Here is a 15318-nt window from a genome sequence, read left to right on the forward strand (position 1 = left end):
TAGATATGGTGTTTTAACTTCAAATGCGATGAGAGATGTCAAAGTACACAGTTTTAAGGGGGAAATTTCAAAATAAATTACCCAAAGTAAAGCCCAATTACATATTTCTTTTTTTCTTTCATTGTCTAATTTCCAATTTGACATTTGTTCTCTGCAATGGATGTCAAATTTTTTTAATTTATAGATGTTAAAGTTAAAATAACGGATGCGGTTTTCTCTGTAGTGGCAAGCTTGGCTCCTGGCCGGCTTGTAAGAGTGTTTATCCTGCGTATTACATGTCTGTATCTTGTTTTGCACTCTTGCACCTTACAATATGTGTAGTCTGTGTGTTTACTTCACTCCCACAGACTGTTGCATCATTAATCCTTTTTATTTTGCAGGGGGCACCAGGAGAAACACAATTTCACTCCCCTCTGTGCTGTACTGCACTGTATACAGTTGGACATTGAAGTCTCTTGTCTTATCTCTTATCTCTGTAATGAAGTACATTCTTTCAGTAAAAAACTAATTAATTCTAAAACACACTATAAAAAGCGCATGAACACAAAAAGCTACTGACAGACAGACAGACAGACAGATAGATAGATAGATAGATAGATAGATATGTGCAGTGTTGAGCAACAGTGCTTCCCTCTATCGACAACATTTTCTAAAACCACGTGACCTGTGTTTACATCCTCTTCTCTCAGCTGTTTCTTTCTTCTTCCACTTCGATACAACGGCTCACCGTTACAACTACACCTTTTCACCCAACTAGCTAGTTAGCTCAGTTAACTATCACCTAGCTTCTGAAGGAGGCTGTTAACTGCTGGACGTCACTGTCCGTCGCATTGCACGTCCAGTTACAAGGAGTGAGTTACGCGACACGGCACTGTGAGTATTTCTACATTTCTTTAAACTAACACTCATTTTTTGTTGGTTAGCCTGTTTGTACTGTCGGCAACCTTTCCAGGTAATACTTTTGTCAGCTTTATTAAACGTGACATACTGGGCTAGCTGGGCTGTGTATTTGCTAGCTGTGTTACGGATAAAGAAGCGAGCTTACCTAACCTGCTTTGTCTCTGTTTTGATGATGGCGCACTCAGGCCCACAAAAGCTAACCTTAGCTAGATTCATTGGCAACTCAGGTGGCGTTATCCGACACTAGGTGTTAACTTATGCACTTATGACTGTACATTTAAAACCGTCGTTTCACATTTCAGCGTGACAAACGTTTGTAAAATGTCCTTTCTTAAGGGTTGGATGTGTGTACATGCAGCACAGGCAGGCTTGTGGAGACTTTTCTGTCACAAACGTGTGCTGCATCAGGCGGAACAGGTTACGAGTACGTTTTCTTTTGTTTGTTTGAGGTTTGTTTTGCTTTTTTGGTGCGGTTTTCCCGTAGCAGTTACTAAAACATGCAGGTCTGACCGGTTTAGCAAGTCGCTGCTAAATATCGAGGTTAATCGCACTGCAGAGAGCTGGCCAGCAACTGCGTTTTGGTGTACAAATGGGTACAAAAGCCGGATGGATGCACGAACACACACACAGTCTTTGTTATTATTTGTTAGCTCGTGTTGTGGATGCTCAACTCTCCATGTATTTCTCACCGATGTGCACGGGGCAGGATTAAGAAACGGGCATGATTAATAACGCTTGACAACATTTCGTGAATGCGCTGTTGTTGTTTTGCTCCATCTGCACACGCAGTGCGAAGAAAGTGGTTCAGGCAGCTGATTGGCTGACAGGCTGCTGTCTGTGTGGCAACTGCAGCATGTGACCAGGTAGAGAGCTGATTGGCTTCATCAGGTGTCAGTTGTAGGGATTTAGGAACATCTGTGACTGTGAACACACCCCTGCATGTACTCCGAGTGACCAGAAAAATGGAAACGTCTATATGGTGTGAAGCAACATCCCTGTTGTACTGAGTACAACGTTACTTTAGGATAGTTGCAGTGGTGGGAGATATACTCAGATCTTTTACTTTAGTAAAAATAGCAATACCACAGTGTAGAAATACTCTATTAGAAGTAAAAGTCCTGCATTGGCAATGTTACTTTTAAGAAAAAGTACGACATTAAAATATACTTAAATTACCAAAAATAATAGTGCTCATTATGCAGAATGGTCCATTTCAGAATAATATATTATAATTATTGATGATTTAATGTGGACATCACTGTGATGTTGCAGCTGGTCAAAGTGGTGATCATTTAAATTACTTTTATATTCTTCTAGTACCTAAAAAAAATAGTATGTACAGTGCTTGAGTAAATTAACTTAGTTACTTTCTACCACCACCACTAAACAACTATAGTTGTTTGTGAAATCAAAACTGTAGAAAATAATGCAAACTACCGTGGAGTTAGCTGGTTTAGACAGAAACAAATTAAAAACAGTTAAGACTAGGGGTGCAATAACCTGTATGAAATAGAGATAATTGCCCATCACAATTTGCTAAATCCCAAGGAAAAATAATCATTGTGCTTGTTTTGTCTGATCAATAGTCTTAATCCCAAAGATCTTCATTTAACTGTCACATAAGAGAAAGAAAAGCAGCAGGTCATCACAACTGAAAAGCTAAAATTATTACTTCTGGACCATCTGCATGATGACAATGGCTGTGACTAACAATTATCAAATATTCTACTGGTCATTTTCTCAGGTAATAGTTTTGTCTATAAAATGTCAGAACATGGTTAAATAAAGTACCAATTATAATTTCCCACGGCCCAGTGTGGCATCTTCAGATATTTTGTTTTGTCTAACCATCAGTACAGAATCCAAACAGATTCAGTTTAGTATCATATGACAAATATTTACATTTCAGAAGGCAGTGGCAATGAATTGTTTGGTATTTCTTACTTAAAAAAGACTAAGGTTCCATTTAATTTTCTGTCCATCTACTAATCGATTATTCCGCTTTTAGCTTCAGCTCCAGCTGAATGCACACCTCTGTGACACAGTGTTCACTGCACTTAACAATACTGTGTCCACAAAGTGTATGGCCTTGCTGGCAGCTGATGCTATCGTCCTCATAACACAACAGAAAAAATAGATGGAAAAAATGTTTTCTATTATAAAGATGTGTTCAGACTGAATGCATCACAAACTGGCAGCTGTGTGATTACATACAAAGTCAAAGGTGAGACGCAAATGGTTGCAAGTTCATGTAGATGCCAAAAAGTGAGGGAAAGACGCATGTGCTTGAGTTGAAAAAGTATAAATTAGAGACAAATTCAGGCTTATCCCCAGACTGCATGACCTCTTTCGAATGAATACGCAGAGACAATAGGAGCCAAAGTGAGCAGGTCCAGAGGAGAATAATAGAAACAACGGGAGTTCTAGTAAATTTAGAAAAACTGAGTTGTTTAACACAAACAGGTCCGCATGAAGTTAGTTCCGGTTGTTAGCCTCTACTATCACATCCATTGACTGTGGCTAATTAACACAGTCCAGTGATCAAACTTGCTTAAATAAACAGAGATGCAAATAGACTTTCCACTCAGTCTGATTGCGACATTAGATCGCGAACACTAATAAGCCTGGAGATAGAGTTAAAGGAAAAGCCATATTGCTACCTAAACCAAAAGGATTGATCCACATAAATGTTGTAAAATGCGGTTTGCATGGCAGTCCAAAGGAAAGGGTCATTATCATCAGCGACTCATCAGACTCTGGGATATCTTACTTAGTTAGTCTTGATATGAAGCTACTCATAGTGCATTAACAAGAAATTCCTCTCACAGAATTGGATAGACAATTGAATTGTATGAGTGTGTTAGAAACTACATAGATTTGGCCTTTTAACACACAACAACATGCAGGCTTAATTGTAAATTGGGGATATGACTCTTTGTATTCACATCAATAATGTACCATTATATTGGTACATGCGTATTACTACATCAGAAGATGTCAGAAGATGTCTCATTTAAAAACTTTTAACAGAAGTGGGGAAATGGCTTAAGGTCTTGTAGGTAAAAAAAAAACAACAGCAACAACAACCCTTTAGAAAATGCAATGAGAGATTAAGTTATCAAATTCCAAAATATGTATTCTCTGAGTGCCATGATTATATTCAACTAATATTATCATATTCCACTTTTCAGATTTCGAGGTATACTGTGTAAAAACTGGACATTTCAGTGAAACAGTGGTGCCACGAATAAAAGGTTATTGGGTAAAAAATCATTATGATTTATCTTTTCTGCGTGCCCTGGATGTTCACAGCAGGTTCAATGGGAATTGGGTCATTCGTTTGTGGGGTATCTTGTCATGAAATAAAGTGTTGGACAAGTGGAACATTTGACCTGCTGGTGGCGCTAGATGAGGACTCAGGCAATCATCAAATTCATTTGGACAAACTGACAACCAACATTGCTATCCCTAGAGCTGTGCCATTAGCACAAAGCTACAATACAGTGTACAGGTGTTATTGTCCTTCTCACCCAGGGTCGAGAGAAACACACCCCAGTTCCTTTTTAGTTGCTCTTTGCAAAGAGGAATACTTCAATAACATGTTCCATTCAGATACCTCTTATAGCAAAACTACAGGCACTAATATGAAGTCTGCATTGGTAGAACATATTTGCAGGCATGTTGTATAATATTTAATCTAGTATCTTATCTGGTGTCAACCTAACATGCTCATGCTGCAGTGAATATGGGACAAAACATTTACACACCAGCCTGGGAAAAAATAAATTCACAGGCAGGATTTGTATATTCACAAGCCGTTATGGGAAAAAATCTTAACAAAAATGTATTTTTCATGGCTGTTGTAGTTTGAATTCATTACTAATCACAAATGCTGTAATCTGTCTACATCATAAATGCTCTTTACAGCAAGTGTGAGACTTGTGACGGTAGCTTTATTGAGAGATTTATTGATAAACTTATTTTCTGCTAATACAACTTATGGTGCTCTGGTATTTTGCCACCGAGGTATGGACATGATTTGCTTTGCTGCCAGAGCTGCAAATTAGCTGATAAAATGCCCAAATTCACACTGTAAATGCTGGTAACCACGAGGATTATCAGTTTACCTCACACTGTCTGTTGAGTAGTGTGTATGTCTCAGTGTGCTGGCTAGACAGGCCTTCAGTATTTATTACAGCACTAGAGTTGGTCTCGTGTTGCCAGAGGATCTGTTACATGTTTCGTCATCCTGCATAGTTCAGTGAGTTGACCCTAACCAGGTCACAGAAGCCAGGCATGACCTGAGATGGTGTTGATGCACTTTCCATAAACATCAGGGTCCACCCAGGACATCCTGCGTGTGCTTACCAGTGGATTCCTGTTTACAAAGAGGCATTTTTTTCTGTACAGGACTAGCTTCACTAAAGCAACAAATGTTATTACCCAGCTGGTCCTTTTTTGATTTGTATTAAAGAAGTGGGTGAATTATGACCCCTGTTTCAGGACTTATGATATTTGCAACTGTACAGCAGTACCCAAAAGCACTTTGCTTGTATAATACCTCGCCTGGCTCATTTTCCTAGATTTTCTTTCAACTGCAAGCAACTCTGCGTTGCATTAAGGGTTAAGGGGGGAAAATTGGATGAAAAAATGCACTACTGTACAATCAGTGATGGGGAGCGAATCAATGATTATTTTTTCCTGTGAGAATGAGCCAATGGAAAATTACCTTACCAGCCCTCCCACTACAAAGTCACCTCTGAATTTAATCTTTATTAGCTGAGTCAGATGTGGAGATGCTGAGGAGGCAGAGAGGGAATTCAAGACTTGTCTCCCTCGGCTGCATCTCCAGCTATACCCATTCACTCCGTGCCAGTGTGGGGTATTTTAGTTATCAGATCGTCCATAAAATGTCAGGCCAGCATATGTTAGGAATTTCCTCTTTAAAGCCAGTAGCTAAGTACTTACAGTATAAGTGACTTTCATATCACCCGATCAATTCATGTTTTTATTGCAGGCAAACATTGCCCTTTAGCAGTGGTTCCCAACCTTTTTGGCTTGAGTACCTTTAAGGTGAAGGGAAATGTCTGGTTGTGACCCCACATCCCAGTGTATGGCCTTGGTGTGGACATTAGGTGTGAGAGCAGTTTAACAAAAGAGTGATTTTTGTGCCCTGTCGGACTGTTTTATTCCAAGGATACAACAATTAGTCGATCCGAAGAAAAGAAATTCAGCTGAAGATATGCGACTATTTAGAGAATCGATTAATCATTTGAGAGATTTTTTCAAGTAAAAAACGCAAACATTTAAAGCTTCCAGATCTCAAACATGAGAATATGCTGTTTTTTTTGGTCTTGCATTATAGTAAATAGAATATCTTGGAGTTTTGGACTGTCCCGCAAAATATGACATTTGATAACATCACCTTGTGCTTTGGGGTGCTCACTATTTTCACTATTTTGTTATAGAGACAAAACGATTAATCGAGAAAATATTAAGCAGATTAGTTGATTATCATTAGTTGCAGCCTTACTAGGATTTTTAGAGGCCTGAAGTGGGGAAAGTATCTAATGCTTTTTCAAGAAAAAAAGATGAAAGGAAGACATATTTTAGTTCTTGCTGTGACCTTTCAGATCTTTTTAGGTTGGTGGTTTGGCCCGTGCATGTAGATTTCTAAAGACGTGCATGTTGGGCGACATGACGAAATATATCTCGAAACAACATAAATAATGATACTTTTAGGGACTTTGTCATAGTGTTTCTACTGTGGTAGCTAATTCTTTATAATCTCGTTGTGGGTAATGTTGTAATTCAATGAGCTGGACAATTTTATGGTAATATGAGGATTATACTATGATGATTTGTGCATCGATAGCTCTAAAACATTTGTTTCTGTTTCTCAGTAGATTTTCCAGAGATGTCCTAATATGACGATAAATATAATTTCTGTAATATAAAATTACATTAGCCATAATGGAGGGTTTTGTCAGTGTCAGCTAGGATTATGTAACCTGACACCTACACTCTGGACATGTCAGGCTCCACAGACATGAGTACCATGGCAATTACATGCCTTACACCAGGTTTTGGTAGTGGCAGTGTCTGGCAAAAGTAAGTGAATTCAATATGTTTCTAAAAATATTAGAGCTGCGGCTAATGATTATTTTCATTATAGATTTATCTGGCAATTATTTTCTCAATTAATTGTTTTTGTCTATAAAACTGTCAAATAATAGTTACAAAATATCCATCACAGATTCCGAGTGAGCCCAGGCTTACATCTTCACATTGCTTGTTTTGTCCGGCCAACAATCTAAAACCTAAAGATCTTCAGTTTACTATCATAGAAGTAAACAAGAAAACCAACAAATATTCATATTTTTAGAAGCTGAAATTAATTAATTACATTAATCATGTGTGCTCTAAAACCATTAGGCTACACCATACATGTAGCTGATTTGTGTTAGATATAAACTTCATTTTGTCCCTCCTCTTTTAGCGAATACAGCTTTTTCCCTGCAGATATTTTCTGATGTATTTGCAGGAAAATTACAGGTGTAACAAATTATAGTAATGATGGCTCTGTTCCATCAAGTGGAAGCCATGCTTGTGAGCCAGCATGCATAATACCAGGGCCCTTGAACCTAAATTGAATGGAGCCATCAGGAAGGTTATTAATTACACCTGTGTTCTTCCTGCTTTGACATGTCAATGTGTCTGTTGTGAAAAAGGCCTATATACATTGAATACGAGTAAAAACACTGATATAAAGGAAGTGTGTGTGTTTGGGGGTTCATGTCTGTGTGCAGTGGAGGTAATGTGACATGCTAAAATGATATGTGTATGTTGTTTTGACATTTTGGTGAATGTATTTGTTTGTAATAAATACTCATACAAATATTGCTATAGTACTTTACTGACACCAGGATCATTCAGAATCATTAACTGAGTCTTTTACAAAGGCGTTAAAAAATAAATTGTTGAAGTTTTCATCTTGAAGGGAATTGATTTGTTAAAAAAAAAAAAAAAAAACTGCTATAGCATACGATTATTATTGATTGTTATGGAATTCTTCTCAGGTCACTTGCTGCCTGGACATGACCGTTGTCTGACCTGACTCTTGAGGATTCACAGCGGCAGCATCCTTCAGCCAGCCGTTCATCTCCATGCCACTCTGAGGAGGAATCGCTCATCCTGAGTACGAGTTCGGCCCTTGTGTTTCTCTTCTCTCTATCACCATGGGGGGAGCCGTGAGCGCTGGGGAGGACAATGACGACCTCATTGATAATCTGAAGGAGGCCCAGTATATTCGCACAGAAAAAGTCGAACAGGCTTTTCGGGCCATAGACCGCGGTGATTACTATCTGGACGGCTACCGGGACAGTGCCTACAAAGACTTGGCATGGAAGCATGGCAACATACACCTGTCTGCTCCGTGTATATACTCTGAGGTGATGGAGGCCCTCAAACTGCAGCCAGGACTTTCTTTCCTTAATCTGGGCAGTGGAACTGGCTACTTGAGCACAATGGTTGGCCTTATCATAGGTAAGCATAGGGTGCCCTTTTTCACAGCTGTGTTTTTTCATGTTTGGGAAGCGCGCAGATGTTCAGTAAAAATTAGGTAAACTTTACTGTAAAAGTACAGTGTGTGCCTGCAAATCAGCTTCAACAATAAAAGGACTGTAATGATTATTTTCTTTTTCGTGTAATCTGACGATTATTTTCCTGATCTTTCAAATAATTATTTGGTCTATAAAATGTCAAAAAGATACCACCACAATTTTCTAAAGCCTAAGGGACTATCTGCAAATTGCTTGCTTGTCTTCTAGTCTAAAACCCAGGCCTATTTAGTTTACTATCACATATAACAAAGAAAATCACCAAATCCTCAAATTTGGCATTTTTTTCTATAATTATGACTTAAACAATTATTCAAATATCAACATGGGTGCAGATTAATATTTTTGCCAATAGATAAAATGGTTAATTGTTTCAGCTCTAAGTCATATCATAATATGTAGTAGGTAATGCTATGAACATATTGTTCTTGTTGTGTTTTGTTTCCAAGGTCCGTTTGGTGTGAACCATGGAGTTGAGCTCCATAAGGATGTGGTTGAATATGCCAGAGAGAAACTAGATGAGTTCATAAAGAATAGTGACAGCTTTGATAAGTAAGTACATGCTTTGTTTGAACGAATATTTAGTTTGGCAAATATATGATACCGGTCTGTCCATTTTAATTATAACAGTAGAGCCAGCAGCAAGTCAGCTTATAGCATAAATACTGGAAACAGGGGAATCAGCTGCCTGGCTCTGTTCAAATGTAACCAGTTCTGCCTATCAGCACCTGTAAAGCTGACTTGTGTTATATCTTATTCATCCGTCTCCCCCTGTTTCTGGTCTTTATGCTAAGGTAAACCAACCAGCTGCTGACTGAAGCCTTACATTTAACACTGACAGATTTGAGAGTGGTCGGCAAAGTGTATTTCACAAAATGTTAAACTATTAATTTAACAAAGAACGGTTTTATTCAAGCTACAGGCACAAGTATCAGTTTTACCTGCCAGTTTTGCACTTGTGGACCATAACACTTTGTTTTGCAAATTAATTCCGTTTGACTCTAATTCTACTTATTTAATTGGCATATTTCTGTCACAGCTCACAGATGTGAAAACATGTTTTCCTTTGTTGTTTGATGTATTATATCCACTGTACTTGTTATTGTCTTTTCACAGGTTTGAGTTCTGTGAACCTGTCTTTGTGGTGGGGAATTGCCTTGAAATCTCAACAGACAGTCACCAATACGATCGCATTTACTGTGGCGCAGGAGTGCAGAAAGACCATGAAAATTACATGAAAGTGCTGCTCAAAATTGGAGGCATTCTGGTGATGCCTATAGAGGACCAGGTGAGCCATCAGAATGATACTGAATCCACACATCATGATTGCTGTTCAAAGTGCTAACACATGAGGCAACAACAAGGTAAAATAACTTTGACTTATAAGGCTGGTTATGCAACTTTCACATGCATTATTGAGCCACAACTGCTCCTGGATTTGAGCTGACATGTAAGGAGCTCACACACAGGGCTGTATAAATAAATGTTTTATTTAAAATGGTGGATGTGAGTGTGGACAGGCTGTGGGGCAAGTAAGAGGGCATTAAGTGTACTTTGGGAAGTCAGTGGAGAAATTGGTTGGCAGGAACTTTATCCAGTAAGGAGGGTAAAGATCTTGACAGAGTCATGGTTAAGGATTTTGAGCATTGTCACATTTAAAGGAAAAGGGAGCAGCTGAAGTGAAGCAAAGCTTGTCTAAGATTTAATGTTGTGACACATGATTTAGATTTTTTTATGTTGCCAGTTACTCAACCAAAACCTGAGAATACAACATGTGTAAAAGAAATCAATCGGATGCTATGCTGTGTTTTTAAAGAAGCTAGAAGGCATTAGTAAGAACAAAAACAGCCCGCACGCTTCGAATCATGGGGCAGAATATAATTCTGATCAGAGATCTAACTCAGGCCATATCCACACTAATGCGAATAATTTTCAAAACACCATCTTTTTTTCTATTTGTTGTGGCCTTTCCAAGCACCAAGCCGGCACGCTCCCCCTCCCCCCCTGTGTGCCACTTGAATGCCCCCCAAACAATTACACCTCCCCCCTACCAAGATATAAACTCACTTTATCATTGCTAACCTCATGTGCTTTAATTATGTTCTGATACCTGTCATACCGGTAATTAGTTGTTATGGCCTGAGCCACCAGACATGTGTCATCTACGGGGGGCCAGCATGTCACACCAGCAGAAGAAGTTTTGATGATTTGTCTGACAGGGGTGAGCAATATGACGATGTCCTGTATTCTATAACTGAAATTATAAGTCAAAAAAGGAATTGGTTAATTGGCTACTTTAATTAATTGAATAATTGCTTAAGTTATTTTTAAGCAAAAGGGACAAAATTTTGATGGCTCCAGCATCTCAAATACTGTTTCTACCATGGTAACTATTCCTGGTAGTAGTAGGCCATTGTGGGCAGTGTTGCAAATGAGACCTTGATCTCAGTGAGACTACCTGATTAAGAATAACTTATAATAATTATTATTATTTTGTATGATTTTTGCCAGGTCAAAAACTGACATTTCTGTTTTATCCAGAAACAATAGATTTTTTTCTGTAGGAAGAAAAGAAATAAATATCAATGTGATTTATAAATGTTCATGTGCTTTGATAAGGATTTGAAAATGCCTTTGAAAATAACAGCAACTTCACTGTCTTGTAGATGCTCAGACTTGTCGCTAAAGTCTGTTAGATTGTTCTTTAAGCCCATTGGCAGTAATCTGTTCAAATACAAAGCAATTGTGGAAATGGAGTTAATGTATCATGCACCTATTTGATATAGCAGCATATATGCTAATGTAAAGGAGGGCCTTTTTTACTATATTTCTGTAATAAACACACACACAGGGATAGTTGCAATAGTTCCTGGTGTACAGAAGGAAGCAGAGGGACACATCCCCTTCAGAATCATATCTATCCAGGTGGTAAATTCACAAAAAATCCACAATAAGCAATGAAAAAAACACACCCAAAATGGAAGTTCACCAACAGAAGAAACTGTGTCGCTCCATACTGTTGCGCAGGATTTCATATTTTATAAGTGTTCAGTGTGAGTTCAGGTTTTGTCTCTTTATGCAGCTGACCCAGATAACCAGGACTGGCCAGTGCACATGGGACAGCAAAAACATCTTGGCGGTGTCCTTTGCCCCTTTGGTCCAGCAGAGCAGAGCTGATGGAGAGAAGCCTGACACTGTCCAGCTGCGTGAGTTCTCCAGCCTCTGTCCTCAGCAAAAAAACAAAAAAAGAAATGCTTAACTGGTCTTGAAGTGTAAAGCAGGCACAATTTTAAAGTCAAACAGTACATTCAAAGTGATGAAATGAGACGTTTCCTACAGCAATATTTGCTTTGACACATGAAGCTCGCCTAGCAGCGACTAAGTAGAGCCAGTTATTTCTTTTCCTTGAAATACTGAGATGCAGTTTTCTCTTTGATTGCCTCACTTGCTTACACTGACCTAGTTGGAAGACTGATGCAGCTGTATGGATTATTGCCCTGAAGGACTGTGTCATCTCTCTTTGTCCTCAGCCCCGGTGACTGTCCGCAGCCTTCAAGATCTGTCTCGGATCTACATACGCCGCACGCTCAGAAACCTGGCCAACGAGGACAGCCAGGGGAAGGGGATGGTGCAAAGAGTTCCCCAGAAGCGCAAACGCAGGCGCTGCCGGCGGCGACGCATCAACACCTACGTTTTTGTAGGCAACCAGCTCATCCCCCAAATGGTGGAGAGTGAGGAGGAGGAGCACCCCGAGGAAGAACACAAGGAAGTGGAGGAGGAGGAAGAAAGAGACATTGGCGACATTGAAATCCTCAAGCAAGTGAACGTGTTGAGAGACCAAATAATGGCTTTACCGCTGCCCGAGTCACTGAAAGCATACTTGCTGTATTACAGAGAGAAATGACTGATTCACTCGATATCCGCTCTTAACGGGTGGAGCTGAAATGCTTTTCTTCACCCTTTTCAGTACAAATGTAGCATTATTTCCATGAAATCTTGATGGCAAAACTGTAACGGAAAGAGACGTCATAGATAATATTGGATAATAATGTTATGATTGTCACAAGTTGTTAGTTTTTGTTGACGTTTTCTTTTGATTTTGTATATCAAAGAAAAAACAATGTAAAAAGTATACTAAATGGACATTGTTTCAGAAACCCGTTTTGAGATTCAGATTTTATCACAATGTCAGGATTTCTGCAGAAGTGTGCAGATTAAAAATTGTATAAAAAAAAAAAAGTTCTTACTATATTTGTTAAAATATGATCATGCTAAGAAGAAGACTTTTATTGCGGCTTTTTTTAGAAGCTTTAACTTACTATCAGCATCTGGAGATTTAATGATGCTGAAATGAGCTAAAGACACTGAAAAGCAAATAAAGCCACATACTCCCATTTTGAGTTCAAGAGTAAGACGTTCTTGCATAATCATGAACGGGACACTTACGTCATTACTCTTCTTGACATTTTGTTTACGGTCAAAGCGTTTTGTACCTTCCTATTACAAAGAGATCACTGAGAGACTAGATTGGGTCATAATATTTTCTACAGGGCACCTTTTAACGTAACTTTTTCTACAGGGTGCTTACATACTTGTGTTTTCTCATAAGTAGCTGACACCCTACTTGATATGATAAGGTGTTGTAGGCCCTCCTCTCCATGGTTTGCTTTCCATTGTTGATGCAAATAGTATATTAGTTTAATCAGTCATATCAGAGGTTTGAAATAATGACAAAATTGATGACGGGTGTTCAGTGGTGGTACACATTTTCAGCTCTTTTTTTTTTTTTTTTCTTTTTGAGGGAACTGGTAAAGGGGAGTTGTTGGTCAATAATGAGCACATGCATGAATATACCGTAAATGTGTTGGGTGTTCCTGACTTTGCTTCACATCTTGTGAGTGGTCACTGGAGGTGATGTCCCAAGTGATCAGGTCCAGAAATGTTTTGACAAAAGAATTTTTTTTTTTTTAAATAATATTAATCAATTAGATGGCCTTGAGACAAATCTAAAATTCTGTACAGTAGTTTGTTTTTTATCCACAACAATGCAAATCAGAATTGCTGAGGATTTTGAAGCCTTTTGTATCCTGGACTGTAGGACTGTCCAACAAAGCACCTTATTCTGCAGTCCTCAAGTGGGGAAAAAAAAAACAAAAAACAAAAAAAGAGGTGCCATTTTTTTGGCTTAATTTGTATTGAGGACTGGACTTCTCGTAATGTAACTGCTGTTTAATCAAAGTACAATTTGCTTGCAGAACTTACCTGATAGTGATGGCTTTTAAGTGCCAATGTACCCCATCACATTAGGATGTCTGTGAGCTTTCTGGCACAGTAAATTAACCCAAACCATGGTGTATTTCTACAACAAAAAAAACAACAAAAAAACATTCCACAGTGGAAAAAAGAAACCACGCATCACTGATAGATGTCACACTTTTTACTTTATGGTCACAGACTTGGAAATTTCGTTCATCTTACTTTGAATGCATAATTTAGTATTCCAAAAGCTGAGTTGAATGTTGTTGATAATAATTCTATTCAATATAAAAGTGATATATATCTGTTGTTATATTATTCTGCATACAGTTTAATTTGCATTTGATTTGTTGTAGCGCCCTCTTGCTGTACTGTATCTTGACACTGGGAACTCTGTAGATCAAATCTCCACTGCTGTCTGTTAAATAGATAAGATATATTAGTGATATAGGTCTTCATTTTGTTCTGGTGTAATGAAAAATATTTAGTTTGAAAAAGGGGGTGATTATTCTATTAGTAGTTTTTGTGTGTGAAGAGGTAACATTTATTTTCCGTAAGGTTATTTTTTTGTTTTATACATTCATCGGAAAGCTTTGCAAGTAAGCAATAATGGAATAAATTCTCATCTTATAATTACCAATAACAACATAGTCCCATTTGATTTGCGTAGTATCCATTAAATTCCACATGACCAATTACAGGCATGCAACAGTTTATATACCATTATCTAAAATGTAATTGCTAATCAGAGAGCACATTAAGTATTGAAAGCAGGGGACCTACAACCTCGACTCTCAGGTCACGCCTTGCACCAAAGTTAATGGGACTGCTGTGATTACATTTAATGTGGACGAGAGTCGACTATACAAAAATGGCACCCGGTGATCACCAAGTCATAACCAATTCTGTGCTTTTATATTAAGTTCATTTGTCAAGAGATAAAAAAAAACAGTTCTGTTGCTGTTTATCAGGCCTAGGTTGATTTCTCATAGTGTGTGCAGTTCATTTTGAAAATGTGTTGTTTTTCCGTAAGTGTTTGGCACAAAAATAAAGGTCACAATCACGTTATGCCTCTTCTAATCATTGTAACTGCTCTTTTTATTATCTTATTTGGTTCCCCTAAGTATGTCCGACGTGGTCAAGGAGTCAAATGACAATGAATTTTGAAAAACAGTCGTAAAAGTGCCACTCTGGCATCCTGGCTGAGCTTGTGATGACCTTTTGTTGTTTTTGTCACCACTGCTTTGAATTGATAACAGAGAGAGAGAGATTGCTTCTACTGTTTCATCTTTGGCTTCTCTGACATTTATGGATGATGCACATACTGCATTGGCTGTTACAAAGTGTGTGCTGATCAATTAAATATTTAATGACTGAGAATAATGAACAAATAAACCTCAATCACAGCTCATGTAGTAAACTTGCTCATCCGATAACCAGACACAACAGATAACTTTTAAACAGGACCTTATGTGCACATAAAACCCCAAACTGTAAGTATTACAAATATGGTTAAAATATACTGGATGTCTGACAAATCCCT

The 15318-nt window shown here is 38.3% G+C and overlaps 1 protein-coding gene across 1 annotated transcript; it reads left to right on the forward strand.

Annotated features, from left to right (window-relative positions):
- Window positions 1-653: 653 nt before the first annotated feature.
- pcmtd1 (protein-L-isoaspartate (D-aspartate) O-methyltransferase domain containing 1) lies at window positions 654-14855 on the forward strand. The gene is made up of 6 exons (XM_038717840.1): window positions 654-873; window positions 7980-8445; window positions 8969-9071; window positions 9636-9807; window positions 11602-11725; window positions 12050-14855. The coding sequence occupies exons 2-6, from the start codon at window positions 8139-8141 to the stop codon at window positions 12421-12423; spliced, it is 1080 nt and encodes a 359-aa protein (XP_038573768.1). The 5' UTR covers window positions 654-873; window positions 7980-8138; the 3' UTR covers window positions 12424-14855.
- The last annotated feature ends 463 nt before the right edge of the window (window positions 14856-15318 follow it).

The sequence above is a fragment of the Micropterus salmoides genome, unplaced genomic scaffold (genome assembly GCF_014851395.1).
Source record: "Micropterus salmoides isolate LMB-PRFRI ecotype aquatic unplaced genomic scaffold, ASM1485139v1 Ms_hic_scaffold_14, whole genome shotgun sequence".
Taxonomy (NCBI): Eukaryota; Metazoa; Chordata; class Actinopteri; order Centrarchiformes; family Centrarchidae; genus Micropterus; species Micropterus salmoides.

Excerpts from the sequence above, each read along its gene's own strand:
- pcmtd1 (XM_038717840.1), top strand. The coding sequence starts at position 8,139 with ATGGGGGGAGCCGTGAGCGCTGGGGAGGACAATGACGACCTCATTGAT. Across the intron at positions 8,446-8,968 it reads AATGGTTGGCCTTATCATAG|GTCCGTTTGGTGTGAACCAT; the intron begins GTAAGCATAGGG and ends TTTGTTTCCAAG. Across the intron at positions 11,726-12,049 it reads GCCTGACACTGTCCAGCTGC|CCCCGGTGACTGTCCGCAGC; the intron begins GTGAGTTCTCCA and ends CTTTGTCCTCAG.